Source organism: Parasteatoda tepidariorum, chromosome 3 (genome assembly GCF_982258835.1).
Source record: "Parasteatoda tepidariorum strain Cologne lab strain chromosome 3, Ptep-v5.0, whole genome shotgun sequence".
In the NCBI taxonomy this organism is placed as follows: Eukaryota; Metazoa; Arthropoda; class Arachnida; order Araneae; family Theridiidae; genus Parasteatoda; species Parasteatoda tepidariorum.
The window spans coordinates 52,408,478-52,431,640 of NC_141757.1; the positions used below are offsets into that span (position 1 = coordinate 52,408,478).

Genomic DNA, 23,163 nt, shown 5'->3' on the forward strand with positions numbered 1-23,163 from the left:
GTTATTTACTAGAAAATATAGTCCCAATATTTAAGGCAAAAGAAAGACCAAAAGTTTGGATTAGTACAGAAAAACTCTACTTTACATATATTAACCAATAGAGTTTTATATGAACAGACTTTTCTTGCTCATTAAATAACTAGTAAATAATTTTGAATATTCTTTTTTTTCTTTCTTTCCTGTAAAATATGCTTTATCAAACTTTGTTACCAAAATTCAAATTTTAAGTCAGGAAGGAGTTTTAAAATTTGAACATAGAACAAACCAAAACTATGGAAAGAAATTAAACTAAAGTTACAACATCAAAGTTTTTAACTAGTAACTAAGTTTTATGAAGCACATTATGTTGAAACAAAAAGTATTCCAAAATATTCTTTTGTTACTTATAATAATGTATAAATAAACAAATTGCATTCACATGATTCTCTGTAGGTAGGTACTTTATAAACGATGAACTAGATCTGCACATTGGGTTATTGGCATGGGTATGGGAAACATCCTTGAGGATGATCCGAAGACATGCCATCGCAATTTTGATCCTCTGCAGAGGGGATAGCTCCCCTGCAATTCTCTGTAGGAGAAAGTATAATCTCTTTTTTTGCCTGAAGGGAAGGGGTCCCTGAATCTTAATTCTCTTCTCTGAGTAATTCATGACTTTGCTGGAACTATTTGACAGAATAATAAAGTGAAATTGCACATAGATAAAAAGCTCATTTATTCAAAGATGATTTTAAGTGAAAATACTGGTAAGTGACATTGCATACTAGTACGTGACTATCCGGTCAATAGATGAAAAGTTATTAAGGTGTTAAGCTTTTTAATTTAGTAGATGAAACAAATTTTTAGTTCAGTAGCATTTTAGTATCTGCAACATTGAGTGACTAATATGAGACACTAAACTGTATCTAGCCAAAGTGAACTTTTTTTTCCTATTATGTAACACAAACATCATTCAGAATAAAACAAAGTGTTGAGTAAATATGTACAAAAAATTTTCTTTCAAGCGTAAAAATCATGGAGATAAAATGGTTTGCTCCTACCCATAAAATTTTAAGCTGGAAAATTAAATAATAATAAAAATTTTTTTTTGTTTCTCTACAAACATCACTTTCCTACCCGATTCAAAACAAAAATTGAGAAAACAAAATTAAATCACCAAACATATTGCATTAAATTATTAATTACATAGGCAGTTAATCAATATGATATTAATAATTTTAAATTCAGTAAAAAGAGTGAACTAAATTCTAGAATTAATATACTAATATTAATGATATTTTGACTTTACTAAATGTTAAATAATATTTTGAAAAATTTTGTTTTTTAAACAAAAATTTTAGGAATCGGTTTGAAATCTTTTTTTTTCTTACATAATGCAAAAACTTCATATTTTAAACATTAATATTTCGTAAAGGTGTTTTCCTGGAAGAAATAGAGATAAAAATCTTTTAGAATTTAGTTACTTTAAAATCTTTGGGAGAAAAAGATTTATACTGTCCCATCCACAGACTTTTCAACACTATTGCAAATTCTTCTGCGACTTCTCCGCTCATGCTTTGCCTGCTGTCTCTACAGAAAAAAATAAAATATTTTTTTTATAGATCAAACATAAAAACATAAATTACAATTTTTAACAACTTTAATTTTAGTTTAAACAAATATAGAAAATGAATGATATTTTTTATGCTATGAATTAATAAATGAAATAATAAGAAAAAATTAGTTTGTAAAAGTATTTTAAAATTTGTTGTCAAAAAATTTACCATTATGTTAAAGCATTAATAAGAAAATTTCTGTAAGCAAGATTTAATAATATCACTCTTTGTAAATTTACTAGCATGTTATTATGTAAAACAAATTAAGTCATTAAATTAAATGGAATAAAAAATTAGGAATATACTAACTTAACAATGTCATCAAGATACTGATTTGATATAAAGTAGTCTACAAGAGGAAGAGTATTTGCCAAACACTGAATGACAGAATTCATGAAACAAGTATTGCCTAAATTTCGCAAGCCAGTAGCCTAAAAAAAGGGAAATATGAATATTTTGAGTTAGATACAACGATTAAGTACATTTCATTTGAAAATATTTACACACATGATGGTTTGAGGCAATACAATGATAATTGTTAAGGAGGCTTTTTAAAAATGATTTTTAAGGAAAAAAGGATGATGACCTTGTAGCTACAGAAGAATCCCAATTATCTGACACTCTCTGGAACAGACATACGTGGTTAAATCGAGGAAACCGTGGTTAAATTAAAATTGATCAATATAAATTGGGGCTATTGTCGCTTTCTAGAAGCCGAATTTCCGATTAATCAGTACAACAGTAATCAGCAGGAGTGAATAATGTGACACGAAGTGAAAAACCCTGCCGATCTTATGTGCAAAAAATCGATATCAATTTGTATACCATACATGTTTTGTATTGAACATAATTTTTTTTAATATTTAAAACTTAATTTTCCATCAATGATAAATATCACACCTTTATCTTAATTAATTTAAGAAAAATCTTAGTTACAAGAATCGAGATGTTGGATTTTTAAACCATATGAAAACAAACCGTAACATATAATTTAAATTAGATAAATACGAAAATCGATGTTTGAAATTCAAAGCGGAAAAGCGATATTAGCGAATTCCAGTGCAATTTCAAAAATTCAAAATGGTGAAAATCCGCCAAACCAAAATAATCAATTGGTGGATTTCTTTCCATTTCCAGAGCAATCATATGTATGTCAGCGTCTTGGTAGCGGGAATCAGCAAAACTTTGAATATTAGATTGAGAAATCCCGGGAAAATTTTGTCGGATAACTTTTTGATTAGCGAAAGTCCAAGAACCTAGTCTTGTCCCAGAATCTTGACAAAAGCGGAATTTCCCGATATTCCTAGAAAAATCATATGCCTTGTTCCGATTTTTTGAACCAGGAAGGATAATAAAAAACCCACCAGAATTCCGAGATACAGCCAGAATACAATCACCACTGAATCAGGGAAACGTGACTGTATGCATAAAAAAAGGATTTTAGAATTTGTCAGATGATCAGGCATCGGGCTATCAAGTTTATTTTGTAACAAGTTTTTGTTTATTGTAATGTCATCAAATGGAAATTACAGAAAATTGTAAAATTGCCATCTTCAAAGAGTGTAGTTTATTACCATACTGCCTCAAGCTCTTTTTATTTTAAAGTGTGATTAATTTAAATTATTCCTATTCTACTATTAACAATATAACTATGACAAAAGAGAAAAAAACACATATATAGTAGAAGTTTAAAGACAAAATAAAACTTACTGGACAATTTCCATAGACAGGATTCAAGTTTCTTAACCTAGCTCTGCTTAAATCTGACGAGTAAGGGGAAATTGGTCTAAAATAGTGATATTAAAATACTTAAAATGTGATAAAATTAAATTTCAACAATAAAATTATAATTTGAGGGATGACAATTTTTTGAATTACAAATAAGTTAATATAGGATTTTTTTAAATAGGTTTGCAATATAAAATTAATACTTGCATTGAAATTTAATTTTTTAAGTACTATAACTAATTATTAAAGAGGAATTTAAATAAAGTTGAATGTGCTATAATTACAATGTACAATAACTATACAGTGAACACAGCTTTCAATGCATTTATATCACATTAAGTAGCTACTTTCTATAATGAACAGTTTTTATAAACTTTAAGAATTTGTATTGCATTAATTTATCTTTTTTATTTTGGCTTTTAATATTTTATTTTGCTTTAATTAATTCTTTATTTTTCTTGACTGTATAAAATGCAGTTTTTGGAAAAAGATAAAAAAACAAAAAATTTTGGGTTCACTTTTATTTTATTTTACACCAAAATCTCCTTTTAGCTCGATATATTTTGCCCAGCATTTTTCCAATTTTCTTACGCTTTCATAAGAGTACAGTTTCTGAAGGTCCTCAAAATAGCATCAGTTCAGGTGATGGCCCCTTTATTCCACAGTCATTTTTCAAGTTTAGAAAAAATACAGGCACTAATAATATTTTTTAGTATTTGCATGCGTAATTAAATTGGATTTTACAGAACATAGTACATACAAGTTAAAATTATTGTTAATACAAATAGATTTTAGTACAGAAAAAAAAAATCTACTTAGATACTTAAAAAGTAAAAGAAAGGGAGTAGAGTAACCTGACATTTAAAGAACATCTGAAACAATAAGTACTTAATAAAACATTATCATGTTTATTCTTTCTTCTATAAAAAGAAATGAAATTTTGTAAGTTTTAAAGTTGTATGATAAAATTGCAAAATCGTCATCCCTTAATTTTATTTATAAAAAAAAAGCAAAATATATATATTACGGCGGTTTAAGACTCCTATCAAAAGCAGGAAGTTTCCGTCCGCTACTTTCTTCTTGATTTACCAACTGAGCAATATTTGGAGAAGAATGGGAGCGTACTAAGCCTCGACTCCCACTATCAGTTGAGCTTTGTCTTGAAAGAGGAACAGTGTATTCAGAATTAGGAGCTAAAACAGAAAGAAGTCAATATAAATTATTGAAAGGATTAAAATGACATAAATTAAAAACTTTAGTTTTGTCATCAATAAAAAAATATTTTTAAAATATCGAAAGAATAGCTGTAAAAGCTACAGTTGAGAGTCACATCATTAAAATTGGAAAAACCCATTAGCAGGAAGCATCGGATAATTTATTTATATATTATTCATTAGCAAAAGAGAGATAATTAATTTTAACGTGGGTCACAAAATTTTAGGTTTTACAGATCCTTGCTGAATACAGTCAAAGAAATGCAACTAAGTCTACTTTTACGAAAAAATAATGTTCAATATTTAATGATTCTATATTAGTTATTCATTGTGGATCTAATGTAAAAGTTGAGGCAAATTGTAACTTTTGGAAAACAGTATATAGTTAAGGATCCTTCCTACATAACATGCAAAAGTGCTCTTAATCTCGATTTTGTCAAACATGTTCTTATTCTTGATTTTAACCAATCAGTCTGATATGTTATAGTACGTGCATAGAGAATGGAAAAAATGCCAATTGAATGGGAAGATTGTTCCATCTGTTTAATACACAAGATAGGAGACAGGCTAGACTGTAAGGACTATAGAGGAATTACTCTCTTGAACTCTTTGACATCATAGAAGACATTGACAAACATCCCGGCAGAACGACTTGTTACTTATACTAGCAGAGTAATTGGGAAATAGTGTGGATTTCAAAAAATGCAGATGAGCAACCGATCAAAGAACACAACATAGATACCTTTTACCTCTTTACAGACTTTTGAACATCTTATGATAGCATCAATAGAGTGAAATTGTATCAGGCAGGGTTGGCAAGTTTTTGACACATGACGGTTTTAACCGGTTTTTACCGTCATGTCAAAAAAACCTTTGTCAAAAAACTATAGTTTTGGTAAAACTGTATTTTTATTTGAGTTTAACTGCTTATAATTTAAAATTAATTCATTTCTGGGCAATAAAATTAGAAAAAATGTTGTTAAAAAATATTTAGAACAGATTCTTGCATTTTCCCAACATGAATACATCAAAACATACTATTTGACGTAAAATATTAGGATACTAAAAAAATTTTTCAACATTTCCAAGCATCATTTTGTTTGGCGTATTACATTACTGAAGAATGTCAAGATTGATTACTTTCATTCTTAAAATCTTGCTATGAGAAACACATGTACACATAAAAGGAAAGCCTCATAAAATAAACTTTTCTTATCAATTTTGCTTTCAATATTTTACATAGAAATGAGACATGAAAAAGCCTGGGAAATCCTTTTAGAGTTTCAATATTTCTGTATGAATGTATATCCTTCTATAGGAATACATGTATATAGTTGCAAAATCAATAGCAATCATTTACAACATTCATTTATAAAGGCAATTATGTGAAGATAATATATTGTCCGCTATATGCCATAAATTAAAGAAAACAGTAGATTTTTGATGGATTTTACCACTGTCATGTCAAAAACCAGTTTTTGACGGCAAAAACCCAACACTGGTATCAGGCAATGTCAGAGTTGGGATTCCCTAAAAAACTGGTTGACCTCCTAAGACTTAATAGAGTAAAATGCAAAGTTGGGATCAGAAGTATTTGATGCTTTCTACACTGAAAAAGGAAAGTAACAGGGAGACCCTCTGACATATCTGTTTAATTTAGCACTAAAGGAGGCAATTAGAGACTCTGGTATGCAATGCAGAACACAATTTTTGTTTAATTGTACAACTATATTTGCAGACGATATCGATATCATGGGAAGAACTAGGGCAGATACAGTAGAGGCTCTCTGTGCACTCGAGGCATGAGCAAAAAACATAGGATTGTCAGTTAAGAATGAAAAAACTAATTTAATAACAATAACAAACAGAATCACAAATCTACAACTGCTGAGAATTAACGAATATGAGTTTGAACAAGTAATATGAGTTTAAATATTTAGGCATAAAAGTAAATAATAACAATGACATAAAAACTGAAATAAAAAATAGAATCAACATGGCTATCAGATGTTATCATGGATTGAGAAACCAGTTCAAATCTAAATATATAAGTTGTGAAACAAAAATACTGTAGTACAAGACACTAGCGAGACCAATAGTTTTATATGGCACTGAATGTTGGGCTATTAACAAAGCCGATGAAGAAAAACTGATGATGAAAAATGTTAAGAAAATTTTTTGGTGCAGTAAGGGAAAATGGAACCTCAAGAATTCATTACAACTATGAATTACAATCAAAATACAAAGAACCTAACAGTAAAACTGATCAATGTTTCTCAAATAAGATGGCTAGGACACGTATTTCAATATAGCAATGAAAATCCTATTTACAAAATAACCTTCCAAATGCCCGAGGAGAAAAGAAAAAGAGGAAGACCTAGAACAAGATGGTTAGATAGAATAGAGAAGTGGTTAAAGGACTCGGGAATTAATAGATGGAAAAATATAGCATTGAATAGATCTAGATGGGGTAAACTCACTGAGACGACCTTGGCCAATAACTGGTTGTAGTGCCTTAGAAGAAGTCTGTTGTGTGATTTTTTTTATTTACATGCCTTAATAAAACACTGAACAGATTAACTTATTATTTTTTTTTTTTGTCTACTAAATACATAAAATATTTGTAGGTTTACAGTCTTGTTTATTATTTTACTAAATTACTATTTTAAGTGAACTGTTATACAGACATATTTTCACATGCTAATAGAGGTAATTTTGAGCCCTTCATTTATTACATTGATTCAAAGTTATATGCTTAAAATTGATGGCTTTATCCAGATACCTTTCCCACTCTGAAAAATAGTTCCTGCACAGATAGCTTAACATATTTTCTTTTAGCAGAAATGAAAGCCATGACAATCGAACTAGCAACAATGAAAAGATGGCTGGAATAATGCATATTCTTTATCTTTACTGACTCAATAAATTCTTTTTTTTTTTACAGACTCAGTGGGCCAAAGCCTTCTTTAAATTCTTTCCCCATTTTGTTCTCTTTTTTTGCAGGGTGTTTTAGTTCGTATATTGCAATTTTTAAATTTCTTTACAAAACTAAAGCAACCAACAATCGAAACATTTATTGTTACACACATAAAAAGAATGACTATATATATGTAGTACAAGGAATGGTTTTACTTTTACAGCATTTATCTGAATTACTAGCATATTAATGAAATTGGGGACAAAAAAAACAACAACCTTTGAATTGATTTTTGTTAACAACGGCATTCGAATTGGAGAATAACTAAAGATTAATCTATAAGCAAGGATAGTGTAGATACTACATTCTTTCTCAAGACAGCAGAATTATTACAGAACTATTATTATATAAAAAATACATAAATATATAATAACATAAATCAAACTAACCTTCATTTTGATCATGATTATTAAGGGGTCTTTTTAAACCACTATTTGCAGAAACAGTGTTTCTTGGTACAGCATCAGGTTTTGGTTCAAGCTTTTTCTTTGCTTCTTTCATTTTCCTTTCTTCTCTTAACCTAGATGAAATAAATCATTTTTTTTAACAATAGCACAAAAAAATAAGAATATTGGGAGATCAAAAATTCACTGATAAAGTTAATAAATAATCAATTTAAATATATAATCAATTCAATAAAATTAAATCAAAAGTGATAGAGTTGTATTTTTTGAATTTAAACTGAAGCTACAACGCATACACTATTATCTTTTAAGCAATATATTTTACAGTAAAATCTGATACCTTATTGTGAGTATAATTGTTATTAGTTTCCTTACGTGCCACAACGCATTTTTTTATTTACAACGATGTAATTTTTTTAAATCAAAATTTTACTACCATGTCAAAACACAGATCATTAGACTAATTTTCTTTCCAATAAAGGGCAAATAAAAATGAATACAATGAAAGATAAGCAAAATAAATATTTTCCAGTTCATTTTTAAGCATTATAGCCTTTATTTTTGACAGAATCAGATTTACGAGAGCTCTGATTTAATAAACAAAATTGCCTTAATCCCCACGTTATCATTACAAAAAGATAAATTAAAAAGATCAATTGTCCATCATAAGTTTTCACTTTTGAGGACTGAATGAGAGAGTTAAGTAAATTGTAACCAGGGGTCTGTCCAGGCCGAAATAACTATCGTTTAGCGGCAACCTTCACAAATTCAACTTTAGGAAAACACAAAATACTTTTTCTTAAAATGTTATTTTTGTATCCCTTAAGAAACAAAAATCCATTTTGTGTTGATCTTTTAACATAATTTTTAATTTTTCACAAATTATGTCTTAAAATTTTACAAAATAGGTACCTCTCAGAAAAACCTAGATAGACCCCTGGTAACATGTAAGAGCAAACCACTTTAGTAGCAAAGGTAGTTGTTAAAATGACATGGGTAAAGATTAATATTCAGTTTAATAATTTTGTATCCAATCCTTTAACTACTTTATTATTACATAATTTAATTACTTCTGCTATTTTATTAATTGCATTGGCCTTTTGTTTCTTAGCAATATTATTAGAAGTCATTTCTAAAATCGATTATCATTGAGTAAAATAAGCTTAAATTAGCCCATGCCACGTTCCACGTATAATGTTCCACTTTTTATTTGAAAAATCTTTCAACAGATGGTTTTGCAAGTAGGGAATTAGTGAATCAAAGAAATGCAATTGAATTCATGATTTTTCGCTCTCTTTATGAATAAAAAAAACAAACACTTTACAATATTTTTGAAATGAAAATTTTTACACCACCAGTCACAATCACAGATTGAAATTCGCAGATGTATATAAAATGCATACTTACATAAAATAAAATTTAAAAAAAAAAAAAAAAAAAAAAACCAGTAAAAAGCGTTTGCGACACTATCTGCCAGATATTTTTTGAACTAAATTCGGAAACAATTTGAGTTAACTACAAAAACTTTTTTTTATTTTTACCTTTTATAAATTTTTGAAAACCTTCACTCTAATTTAGGACATTAAGTCTGCTTATAAAGGATAATTTTTTATGCTTTCGATTTTTGCTATACTGGAAAGAAATTATACATCTTTACAGTTTAGGCAGACAAAGTCATGTTCAGTATGCCATTGATTTTAAATTATTAAATTTACAAACTAACTTGGTTACAAATACTCTAAATAAAATTTAAAAAAATTAAGGAACTTCTATTCAATAGATAACACATTTTTAAGAAATTAAATAATAATTAATAATAGTTGGGTTTCAAAATTAAGCTTGATTATTAAAATTCAGTTAAAACTTAAAAAGATTTAAACAACACTTTATGCAATAAGTTCAATTGCCTAAATAACAAAAATTTAAGTTAATGTGGCAGGAATGGGAAAAACATAGCAAGATGCAGAATTTTAATACTGCACAGATTAAAAATAAACAACTCATGTTATAGAAAGAGAAAAAAAAAAAAAACCAAACCTTTTAACTTGCTCTAGTAAATCTTTCTTTTCTTGCTCTGCATTCATTATTTCTCTTTCTTTCTTGGCTTGAGCTTCTTTATCTATATATTCTTCAAGCCTCTAAAAATTATATAACCATAAATATCTTAAATTTCTTTAACACTATTTCGTCGTTAAAAAAAAAACACATAATAGTTTTTGAAATACTACATCAAAATCAACTTACCTTTTTCATTTTTAAATTTTCTTCTCTAACTCTTTTACATTCAGCATCTTTTTCTGTCATAGTTATATCCAACTGTTTCAACTTGTCTGCCAAAATATTTTCTTGCTTCTGTATTTCGATCCTTTTGCTTTCTTCAGCCTCTTTCTCTTTGCGAAGGCATAATTTCTCAAATTCCTGTTCCTTTATGAGACGCTCTTTGGCAATATGGAGACTATCTTGGGCCAACATCTCTTCCTTCTTTAAAGAGAGGTGAATTGCACTTTCCTGGTTCTTATTGGGTAACTTTTCTGAATGAACAGGGAATGAGCCATTAATATCGGAAGATGAGATTTTACCAGAAACATTTTTGGTTGCTTGTTGAGAAGTTGCTGAGGTAGGTTTGTTAACAGCAGGTTTTGCTTTTCTGTCAAATGAAGGAGCGGATTTAGTTTTTCTAGAGTCCACTGAATCTGAAGATGGGGAAATGTCGTTGTTCAACACAGGAAATGGAGCAGTAGATTTTTTAAAAAGTGGACTAGTCCCATTTAGGTTTTCATTCTTTTTTTCAGCAGTATTTTCATCTAAATTTGGGTACTCAACACCTAAAAGTTAGCAGAAAATAATTTACTGGAAGGAATAATTAAGCAAGCTACATGAATATTTTTTTATAAACATTTTACCAAGAAAAGTCTATTTAGAATTATTTCTGCATTTTTACCCAATTTAAATTTACATCACTGTGAAAAATTTCATGCAAATATAAAGGAAAGTTAGCTATAAAATGATTAATGCTACAGTAGAATACATAATTGAAAAAAAACTGAAACATAAAACTGTTACAAAACAAGCTTGCAAGGACTAATTAAGTGGAATGCATAAACACTTTCAAATTGATGTATTCTTGATAATATTCTATTCTATCAGAGTTTTAAATAAAAACATATGGCAACACGGCAAGACTTAGTTTTAAAAGACATAGTAAAATTTAACTTTTTCAAAGTACTTTGTCAGTCATAATTTTTTATTATTTATATACTACAAATATTATTTATTTACGAAAGGTAAGGTTACAAGGATTAATAAGTAAGGAGATGAAATGCAGCAAATGCTTTACAAAGTTTCACCTTGACCTAATAATTAAAGGTAAAAAATTGAGCACGATTGACAAGAAACTTAATCTGCTAATAGAACAATGCATTGATTATGAAAAATATTCTAAGGATACTACCATTATACTACCTTTAAAACTTAGTTATTGTTTGTACATTAATAAAACTTAAATATTTCTTTCTGTTTTATTTTAAGGTACTAATTTCAATTTTATAAAAAAAGTAAATTATTGTATAACATTGTTTCAAGTTTTGGTCAAGTGAATAGATGTTTCGAGCTGTAGGCTTGGCACACAAGTTTAGCTTATTAACTTGTTTTCCCCCTTGAAATGTATATAAATTATATATATATAATTATTAGCATAGCATAAATAAAGTATTTAAAGTAATGTAAATAATAAAATCACAGATATATATATTTTACATATTGTTTTAAAACTGGTTTAATTGGACAATTTGCTTTTCTCAGGTTCAAATAAAATTAGTTTTAAAATTATTGAAGAAAAACAGTTAAACATTACTAAACGTTCTGCATAATAAAGTAATGGCTGTCATGATTTACAAACAACTGCTAAGTATTTCAAAATTTTAAGAATAACATATACTGCAATAAGGTAAATATCTAATTTAAGATAAAAAGAATACTACACCTGATAAATCAGCAACAACTGGTGACGTTTTTGCATCTGAATTAAAAATATTTATTGCTTGTGTGGTCCACATTGGATACTTTAACATCCAATCTTTGTATCCACCATCAAGAATGAGAGGAAGCTTTTTCAAAGTACGTTTCTGGTCCCACTGTTTAAATATTAGGATCAAAAGAATAAGATGCAGATAAAATAACACATAAAGTGTTACTTGTTATACTGGATAAATAAAATAATCTAAAGAATAAAATGCAGACAAAATAACATATAAAGTTTACTTGTTATACTGTATAAATTTAAAAATCAAAAGAATATGATGCAGATAAAATAATGCATAAAGCTTTACTAGCTATACAAGCTAAATATAAGAATCAAAAGAATAAGATGCAGATAAAATAAAATATAAAGTTTTACTTGTTATACTATGATTATTTCAACACCAAAAAATGCAACCATTAATTAAGTGCTATTTTTACATACATTAGAAAGTTTGAATGTTTCTTATATATAAAATATAAATGATAACACCAATATTAAAAGTCTTCAATCATATCTTTAACTATTGTGTTATCTTGGAGTTTGTGCCTAGAAATTATGAAAAAGTTAATTTTTATAAAATGCTAAGACTTAAAATTTTGGTAATTTTCAGTTTGATTCCAGAAAGGGAGCAGTGCTATTACAGAAATTGGGAGCCTCTAGAAAAAGGCAAAAAAGTTTGAACCTCATATATCCATTCATGATGCTGAATCAGTTAAATATGATAGAAAAGGGTAATATAACTTGAAGCATTCTGAATTGCCTAAGACAGTTTTTTTTTTAAAAAAAATAAAAAACACCATGGCAATAAGATTGTACTACGAACTGCATTCTTATCAGCGGAAATTCTGGATATTTGTAAATATACCTACCAGAAAACAATATTAAAATGAGATATATGAAAAAAAGTTGTTCACGGCTATTTAGATGGACCACAAAGCACAAGCTATGATTAGTTATGTGAACCTAGCAGTAAGAAAATATTAAGATTTAAAACATGCAGTCTTATTGCACGGAGCTACCACCGATTGGTAAAATTTAGAAATGATACTGGTACAACTATTTTTCTGCTTTTGTATTGAATATACTTTTATTGGAAGACAATGAAATTGTTCTGAAAAAAGCAAATTTGCATGCAACTTTCTTGAAAACAAAATGAAAAATTACAATTAATCCCTTCTTTAATAACATTTTTATAAGTTAAAACTTGTTTATAAATAAATTTAATAGATGGAACATCTCAAACTGGTTTTTTCCCCCTTGTACTCAGCTAAAAAAAAATTCTTAATAGCAAAAGGGTTTGGAGGTAAAAGTCCTACAATTTTGAAACAAATGGCATGATGTTGATACTATGGTCAACACTGCATTCTAAATGCCAATACTTCCCAGGCTAGCTGGGTGAACTTCAGACCTCCACTAGGAACAAAACCCTAGTCTTTCACAAAGACAGCTCATAGTGATAGTGTTTGAAGCATTTCTGAACCACTGTGCTATCCTGGCTGCTGTTTCGCTTGCATTCAGGGAAAGAGTTTCACCGAATCATTTAAATGTTAAAAATATTTTTTTTTTCAGCCTATATTTTTTGTAGTCTGAACACAGTCTTTATATCTCATTTCTTGAACAGTTTTTAAGTCAACAGACTATTCTACAGATGAAAAGTGTAGATAGAATATTTTACCTAAAAGAAAGTAAACCTATTACTTTTCTTTTAATGAAAAACTTGTTTCAGATTAAGAAAAAAAAGAAAACTTTTATAATCTTTGAAATTGTAAAAAGAAATATCTAACCTTACACATAGCTTCCTTCAGAGTATTAACGTATAAACTAGGCCTAGAATTGTCTTTAGAATCCCAGTCAATCAATATCACATAATCTACATCGCCTCTCATAAGCCAACCTGAACGTGAGACATCAGGCAGAAGCTTTTCTAGTGTTAAAGCAGTTATTCTGTCAAACAATCATCTTGATTAGAAGAAAAATTGAGATAACACAAATTTGACCAATTGAAAGTTGTATAAATTATGGTACTTCTATACGAGAACAAGCAAAATATATTTAGCAAATAACACAAAAACAATTTGTTAACAACAAAAATTTAAGGGTTTTAACAAAAATATTTTAATATAGAGAGGAGAAATCTACAACAAAACAAACAGGTGACTGAAAGATCATTTGCAGATGTTTAATGGTTATTTATCAGGACTTATTTCAGAAAAAATTCAGGTTAATTAACAAAATTTCTTGAAAACATCTTTAAAAAATCTTACCTCCCCAAAGTATTTGGCATAAAAAGCGACCTTTCACAAAATGTTTTATCTTAAAAAAAGCTTCACGGTTTCCTTACTTTCAAAATATGAATCATTTAAAAATAGTGCAGATTTTTTTATTATAATTTTAAATTTCATCATCATCGTATTATTTTAATGATTTCAGTACAACAGCTTGAAGGACAAATATTCGTTTATGACTTTTAATGCAACCAAAAACAGGATTCTGTTTTTCCCAAATTGTCAAATACAGGAGTAGAAAAAAAGGTGGTTGGACGATACCATTAAAGATCTAACCACCACCTTGAAGGTGAAAAATTAGAAGTTAAAAGCCAAAAATAGGAATGTTTGGAATAATATTGTTCAGCAGGTCAAAGCTTACAGCAGGCTGTAGTACTGTATAAGTAAACGTGAAAATGCATAAAATTTCAGGTTTTAGTTCCAAATGTTTTTTGTCAGATGGCTCTAAGAATAGAAAACTTAAAAATCAAAGAAAAATAATTCAAAATCAAATCAAGTCACATTAAGACATGATTATCACTTATGGTAGGCATTTCAAAAAATTACAATGTTAATTTATACACTTTGATTTACACATTTACTTCCTACACCATCTGCTAATAAATTTTCGAACTAAAACCTGAAAGCCTAGAAGAAAAAAACCATTCGCTAACCATAACTGGATACACATAATTGACATGAACATGTGAATGCCATTTGTGAAAAAATTTTTAGTACGAAAAAAAAAAGAAGCTAAGATATTTTATGATAAATATAAATACATACATATATATCACTCTTTTTTGTAAATGGTAACATCAAGTATTAATTTTATTATAGTATTTTTCTGACATAAAACATATTGGAACAATTCAGTTTTAATTCTCTTTATTTTTATACTATTATATATTGTAAAATGAGTAGTGTAAGGAAAAAAAAAAATTTATGTGTAGAAGAAGTAAAAAATGATTCTAATAAAAATATTTATTAAATGTTTGCATAGGAATGTTTCTGAGAACATTTATAAGAACAAAGAAAGAACATACAGGGACTGTCAAGCATAAGGAGAAACAAAGTAAATCAATAACACGTTTTATACTTATATTTTCATAAAACTGTTAAATGTTAAGAAATATATGCTGAAATGCATAACTAATATAGTCTTTTTTTTAAAAAATTAAAATACTTTTAAAAATGATTTTTGGACAAGTTTTATCAAAATTAGGTGGTGACGAAAGGATTTAAACTAGTTGTCAATATATTGCTGGTAAAGAGGTTTTTTTAAATTGAGATATGTTCGCAGAAAGTGTTCCATTTTATATAAGTCTGATTATAACTACTTTCTGTTATAAATTTTTGAAAACTGTTATGTCTAATTTAAGAATCAAGAAAACCCGTATTTCAAAAACATTTTTGTTATAATGAATAATTTAGACAACGATAATTATATGCCTTCAGTTTCCAAACTATTATTATACTGAATATTTTTTCTATGTACAACAAAATGAAAATAATCAGACTTACCCAGGAGTTAAGATTTCTTGGGGTATGTTAATACAACAGTTGTGTTTCAGGTGAGATTGCTCAAAATCTATAGCTGAACGAATATCCATTATTACAATATTAGAATGTTTAGAAAGAAGGGAATAAAGCTTTGAACTTGATATTGTGGTTTCCACAGGATCTGAGAAGAATGAATATGAATTACTCTAAAAACTTATGACTATGTCAAAATTTTTTTTTTCATTTGACACAATAAGTTGCTATTCTAGACTATTATGAGTCATATCAAGCTTTAAAAACTTTGTAAAAAGCATACAAAGGAGACATAAAAATAGTTTTTATTACTCATTTTTTTTCATGCAAATTTAAAGACATTCTGTAAAAATAAACACACAGTAGAACCTTGATTCATTTCAACAAACTGATCATTTTCAACAGAGCTTAAGACGCCATAACTTAAGTGTTGAAAATAATCTAAGATTTTATAGTCATAAAACAGAGTATCTATAATAATATATATTTTTTTAAAATTAAAATTCTTAACTCTTAAATTAAACTGTAATTCCTTCCCCAATTGATATCTCTCATTACTCTCAAAATGTGTATATTTCTTTTAGACAACATTAGAAAATTTTCTAAAACCTTATGTATCAGAAAAAAATAACAAATATAAATAAATTTAAATGTCTTTTTTCTAAGGTCAGCAAAATATTTCATTAAATATACAAAACAATCTTATCAGATGTTATTAGACAATTTATAGTCATTGTTCTTAATTAAAATGAAATTACTCTCTGTTATCACTCATCTTAATCTCAGAGGAGGAGAAAATGTTAGAATTTTTTCAAAACGCAGTTTTCAATAAAACAAATTAACATAGTATATTCAATAAACACAGTTTTCAAATTGACCATAAAAATATCAGGTTTTTATTGACTTGATATTATATAATTTTTTTTCTAAACAAAATTTTGTAAAGTGGCCCATTTTTTTCGACAATTAAAAATTTTGGTAGCATTTTATCAAAAATTCTCCCAGGGTTGCCTGAATTTTCCCTGAACCTTGTTCATGGGATCAAACATACTCTGCATCCCTGCTGAATCTTTCGAAATGTGCCTGTTTCTTAAAAACTCTGCGATTTCTTTTCTAAAATGTTATGTAATATATATATATATTTTCAAATGGCAGCCACTGAACATTAATCTTCGCCTTAGAAGATGCCGGAATTGTTACTCATTTCACGTTACCCAGTGGGCACCTGTGAACCAAAGTCACGGAGGCGACCAACATTATCCACGCCACTTATGTAATAATAAAAGGCTACATTTAAGATCTGTAAAATGCTTAATCCAAATTATGAAATGATTTAAAGACATTTTAGAGTTAATTTATGACTCTTAATTTTAGATGAGATGTGTCTCTCTGTAGTTACCTATCTTTATCCATTCAAAATATATGTTTCTTCAAGAACACATTAATAAATTTTTTCCTGAAATGTAATATAGCAAGCAAAGAGATATATTTACCCAGGACTTTTTTCTGATGACAGCAAAATGTTTAATATAAATTAGGAAACAATCTAAGCAAAATTATAAGCAATTTAAAGATATTTTATGAGGCCTTATATGCCAACTGGCACCATGAGGACAGGTAGGTAAAAATAACATTTCTGATGGGATTGATGTAGAAAACAAATTGTTGTCATTCATAAATATTTGAACAAGTTTTAACTTTTTTGAATGCCAAAGAGTTTTTCCTTCTTCCTTCATACATAAACAAATAATTTAAGTAAAAAAAAAAACTTTAATAATGAACATTTATTTGCAGTGAAAAAATTTAATAATGATATATTAACTGCAATTATTATATTAAATTTTTCATATAAATTAAAATTCAAATGAAGTTTGAAAAATGAAAAATCTCATTGGTGCTAATTAGTTAGATCAACACATTAGAAATGGTCATAGTTTCTGAAAATTATGAATTGAATATTATATAAGTTTTTAATAAGCACAGTTATAGTTTATTTTTAGTTATAGAATTAATTTATGTATTTAAAAACACATTTTTTAATAACAAAAGAATAATGACATCATGTGAAAACTACAAACTAGATTAATTGAGAAGTAATGTTAACAACAAAACTTAAAGATATTTGGAAAATGCTCGAAGGCTTCATCTTTCAAAATTTGCCCAATGATGCTTCAAGGTTCTACTGTATACGTAATATTTAAGCATATAGTAGAATGTACCTTCAGATATTGGAGTTGTTAAATTATTGGGTATATCACCTGCAGCAGAAGTATCTGTTATTTTATTATTATGCAAGGAAGATAGCAGTTCATTTTTATCATTCTTTGCTTTTATCTTAGAATTATTCTTTGCTTCTATCTCTTCAGAATTCTTGAGATATCTAAAAATAAGTTTATAAATGTCACACAAAAATCAATAATTTGAAAAGGTTAATAGCAAAAACAAATTCAAATAAATACCTGCTTGTTAGGCTGGCTTTTAAACTTTCAGCTTTGACAAGAGCTGCAGTTGTTTGTAAACAAAGTGATTTATAACTTGGAGTCTGTAAGAAATTTTGAAGGGAAAAGAAACATAAATATGTTACATAACAGGAAAAATTTATGAAAGGGAAAGTAAATATGTCTCGACCAAATTTTTTTTAAATTGATCTAAAAAAATTCTGACAAATAAAGGCTTCAATAAATATTTAAATTGCTTTATTAGATAGCACTAATGTGCAATTAATATACTTAAAATTAGATTTTAATATAAAAGTTATAGATTATCAATAAATGTTTGTAAGTGTTAGTCAGTTGATTGAATATTACTTATTATTAATACATTAAAAGTCAAATAAACCAGAATTTTTATAATGAGAAAGCAAGTAGCTAGAATTTTCAGATGTTTATAAATGAAAAAAAAAAATTTTTTTTTCAAAGTCCCTTGCAGAAATGTATTGGATTATTGATTTTTTTAAACTTTAGTAAAGCTGGAAGATAAGATAAAGCATTTAGTTGAAAAATGAGTGAGTGTAAGGGCATAAATGATCTTCTGTACTTTTTCATAAGTGAAGAGGTTGAAAAAGAAAAAAAAAAAAAAAAACAGTGACAATAACGAACCTTCTTAAAGTCATCTCGACTTTGTAAAAATAGAATTAACTCTACATATCTCACAAACAATGTATAAGCTTTTTCTTCATCTCTCTCAAGAGAACTCTTTTCAGCTCCTTGAAATATAGTGTTGGCTGATGAAACCAATCTAATGATAAGAGAAAGAAAAAAAAAAAAATCACATAAATATTAACACCATGAAAAATATACTACTAAATTTTAGATATTGTTTCACATAAAACCAAGCAAAAAATGATTGAAGAAGAGGACAAAACAGAAACTTATTTTTAGATTTTTTTTTTTTTAAAAAATCACAATCTAAAAGGAAATAAATTCAATAATAATTAATAATTCAATAGTTGTTATAACAGGGCAGATGTTATTTATCATACACAAAATTGATGGTAAAGTTAATAAGTTGGAAATTATTACATACCAAACATTATTATATACCAAACTATTATTACATACCAAACAATTATTACATACCAAACTATTAAATGCATGTACTAAAATATTGATAAGAAAATGTCTTTGATTAATTACATTATATTTCATAACATATCATCAAACATGCCATGCTATTAATAGAAATGATTACTTTTAATTTTAACCAACGGCAGCCTTAAAAATATTTGAATTATTCAAAATTACAATGAGCAAAAACATGAATTGTTAAAAGATCACTATAAAATACAGATTTTATTTTTTTAAATTCCCATTTTATTATCTTGGATTAAGAGTTTTTATATCTAAAATATATCTTAATGCCATCATGATTAAAGAACTGTTATGCTAAAAAAGATAAAGAGAAGTTTAATTAATTGATTAACTTACTAAAATTGATAAAAAAAAAAGAGCTGGAATTATCTATTATAAATTGTACGCAAGCTTTTTCTCCTTTTTTCCCCCCTCAATAGATTAAACTGTTACTTAAAAAAAAAAAAAATTCATGTATCAGGTACTATCAATATTTATTTATAACTATACTTACAAAGATGTGGATTTTTTCTTATAATCTGTTTTGTCAATGGCAGTTAAACCATCCAGTTCTTTCATTGACTTGGCTATGTACAATGGCTTTACAGAACTTGCTGGCATTTCTGAAAGAGGACAATTAAATTTTTAAAACTCATACTGAAATCACTAATACAAACATCGAAATTCAATAATCTCTAGATAATCAACATGTTAAATGCAAAATGATTGAGTTTATGAAACATTTCAAACATAAAAATTTGTATAAAAGAAATATATTTTTGATGTAAGAAACTACAAAAAATATTCATTAAAGAACTTTTTTGAACAATTAAACAGTATTTATTTACTACAGATCAGTTTTTTTTAGATGAAATTAAAAAGCACAACAATGGGCTTTTCCTATTTTTCATAACAACTAAAAAAGTGTTGGAATAAGGTATTGCTGATTTCTATTCCCCTTCAGGGTTATTTCCCTTTCTACTACTCTAATAATTTTTAGAAGATTAAAATTCATTTTTAAAAAAAAATTTCTATGACTTTAAATATCTGAAAAAACATAGGTCAGATTCCCATTTTTTTAAAATTCATATTTATCTTGTTTAAAGACAGTGTTTAAACCCACAGTATCAATTCTGACTAACCACAAAATCGGTTTTAGATGAAATGGAGACAGCTTATAACTTTCATATCGTAACACTATATTTTTGATGTTGATAAAATAAATATTTACCACAAAATTAAAAATAGTACTGCAGTATCTAAAACAAGAACTGATCTAAACTTTACACAATTAAATACACAAAATATATTCCATCAATTGGACCAGAATTACTGAAAACTGAAAAATAAAACATTATTACCAAACTGATAGTTATAGAGAAATGCTTTGTGCCTGCCCTTCTTTAGAAAAATAAGTATTATTCAAAATATATTCCATCAATTGGACCAGAATCACTTAAAACTGAAAAATAATTAACCATTTTACCAAGACAAGCTCATAAAAAAATACAGTCATAAGCCTTCAATAAGAAAAAGACTTCTTTTCATACTTTTCTGAACTAACAATAAGTGGCTTTTAAAATTTTTAAGTAACAAGAGACTTTTAAAATGAGACATACAATGCAGGAAATTAAATTTTATCTTTTAACTACATATTGTAAATTATAAGACATAGCATTATGAACACTTCAAGATCATTCTGAAATTTAGGCTTTAAGGATATTATAGTAAATGGTTTAATAATCTAGTTAAGAACAATTTCCCATTGCAGACAGCAAAATGCATGGAAAAAAAGAAAAGTGATTCAAGTCAATTATTGAAGATCAAAAATTTGCTATTATTTTGACACTATTACATTATTTACACATTTCTGCTTGGTTTCCTAAAAAAACAAATTCAATGAGGATGTGATAGTTCAGATCTATGAAATGGGGTTTATTATGAGATTATTTTGTAGAACATAGAATATAAATCTAATTTGCAGAACAAGAAAAGGTGGAAAAAAAAACATTTTGAATGTAAAGAAAACAAAATACTCATTTTTTTAGTACTTATCAAACGTGCAAATGATTATTCAAATGATCTCGACTATTTTGCAACAAATAATATTTTGATTTTAAGATATTTGAGTGGTAAGTATTAGATAACGACTTTTTTTTTTACATAAATTTTAAACTTATTTACATTTTCGAAAGAAAAACTGCGAAATATTTTACGGAGATCATTTTGGGAATCTTTGATGAAAAAAATCATAATCTAAAATAGTAAACTTCGCTAGAAACAAAGATAGAACAAAACTAGAACTTCGTAAAACAAATGTCAATTACAAAGAAATGTAACTTACTTGTTCCGTAGGAAAATAGTAAAACAGGATATAATTCCTTATCTTCTAATCACGTTGAATATGGACAAATAGCAACCTACAAAGACACACACCATTAGAAGGGAAGATATATGGAGCAAATTGAAAGTGTTTGAGTGAAGCAAAAACGTTCAATTACAAAAATCAAAAACAGGGAAATACGACAATATCAATTATATTTAAATTTAATTTTTAAATGACATAATGAAGGGCATGTTGAACATTTGTTTCATTCAATAATATTAGTATATTAGCAAAAGTTAGATAAGAAAGTTAAAAAATTAATTTTAGGTGTTTGTGATACAACATTAAAGGTTTACCCTTACTAAATCCTGGAATTGACATTTCACGAAATTAAATTAATTGACAAGTGCAGAAATTAACACCACTTTAAATTGATTAACCTTCCGTTAGTCGCGCACTTGTTTCCGACATGGTTAATCGCGTTGCACCTATGAGGTGTTTCTGATTTTTTGAAAGCCAAATGAAATTTAGTCTAGTTTAAATAGTTAATTGTTTCCAATTTAAGACTCTTTACAGAGATAAATATCAAAAAATTTATTTAGCGAAGTACCGAAGATAAATTTTTCTTGCTCCCGCGTCGGATCTCTTCCTCCATCCCAAGATAATCAACCAATTGACGCAAGAAGGTTCTGCGGTTTTTTACTCCGTAACCATTTTCTTCGTATATAACTTGACCATTTATACCTGCTACGTTGAGTAGGACAGAAAATGAGATAAAATATATATATTTAATTCATAAAAATATTATATCCATAATACTTGCGTCAATGGTCGCGCTGCACCAGAGGGGTGATTTGAGCGGTTCCAACTCTCCATCGACATGTTCTAAGGTCGGTTTTACACGAACATTTGAGTAATCCAAAGTTAGGAACATAACATTAGGCTCGACCCCCGGAAAAATCTTTTGACGGCAAAGGAGGTGGAAATGCAGTAGGGATGCACCTGTGAGGTGCGCGCGACTAACGGAAGGTTAATAAAAAGAGCATATAAGATTATAGGCGATTTCACTGGTGTTGCCTCCGAACACTACAATCATCGAGCAAGAATACAATCCAGAACCAATGGCGAATAAACAATAAACAAAACTGAACACTCACTTTGATGAAATTAAAGTTGAAGTTTTAGTCTTTTATTTTTAATGTGAGGCCTGTTTTTACTATTCTTACTGTATCCAAGTTTTACAGCTCCGAGCATGTTTCCGAATCATTAAGGGACAGTTTTCATTGTCTACAAAAAAAGTGATTGAGAATGATAACTGGATTGGTGAAATATATTCACACACGAAAAATTTCTCTAATGAGGTACTCTTTCACACGCAAATTTTTCAAATGCAGCGAGAACAGTCCTTTACACAAGTGAAATGATGGTTTCTCGATATCATTGCTTCCATTTTCCTTCAATAGATGGCGCTTTTTACACTAGGAAGCGTTGCAAGTTCTCGACTGCCTATACTTCCGGGTTACTGTTTT

At 27.8% G+C, this 23,163-nt stretch overlaps 1 protein-coding gene across 9 annotated transcripts in view; it reads right to left on the reverse strand.

Annotated features, from left to right (window-relative positions):
* LOC107453772 (ubiquitin carboxyl-terminal hydrolase 8) overlaps positions 1 to 23,163 on the reverse strand; it is a 32,894-nt gene that overhangs the window by 7,357 nt on the left and 2,374 nt on the right. For 3 of the 9 annotated variants that reach the window (XM_016070715.5, XM_016070716.5, XM_087159322.1), the window contains 15 exons: positions 21,653 to 21,728; positions 19,823 to 19,931; positions 18,838 to 18,976; positions 18,199 to 18,281; positions 17,959 to 18,119; positions 15,728 to 15,887; positions 13,724 to 13,883; positions 11,901 to 12,051; positions 10,163 to 10,743; positions 9,956 to 10,056; positions 7,904 to 8,034; positions 4,351 to 4,516; positions 3,306 to 3,381; positions 1,905 to 2,026; positions 1,464 to 1,569 (listed from right to left, as the gene is read on the reverse strand). In XM_016070715.5, the coding sequence (XP_015926201.1) occupies positions 1,464 to 1,569; positions 1,905 to 2,026; positions 3,306 to 3,381; positions 4,351 to 4,516; positions 7,904 to 8,034; positions 9,956 to 10,056; positions 10,163 to 10,743; positions 11,901 to 12,051; positions 13,724 to 13,883; positions 15,728 to 15,887; positions 17,959 to 18,119; positions 18,199 to 18,281; positions 18,838 to 18,976; positions 19,823 to 19,929 (2,244 nt within the window). In that variant the 5' untranslated portion in view covers positions 19,930 to 19,931; positions 21,653 to 21,728. Of the gene's footprint in view, positions 1 to 1,463; positions 1,570 to 1,904; positions 2,027 to 3,305; positions 3,382 to 4,350; positions 4,517 to 7,903; positions 8,035 to 9,955; positions 10,057 to 10,162; positions 10,744 to 11,900; positions 12,052 to 13,723; positions 13,884 to 15,727; positions 15,888 to 17,958; positions 18,120 to 18,198; positions 18,282 to 18,837; positions 18,977 to 19,822; positions 19,932 to 21,652; positions 21,729 to 21,990; positions 22,076 to 22,791; positions 22,960 to 23,163 lie in introns of those variants that run through there. The other 6 variants (XM_071179488.2, XM_016070717.4, XM_043040462.3 and 3 more) reach the window with 5 other exon arrangements.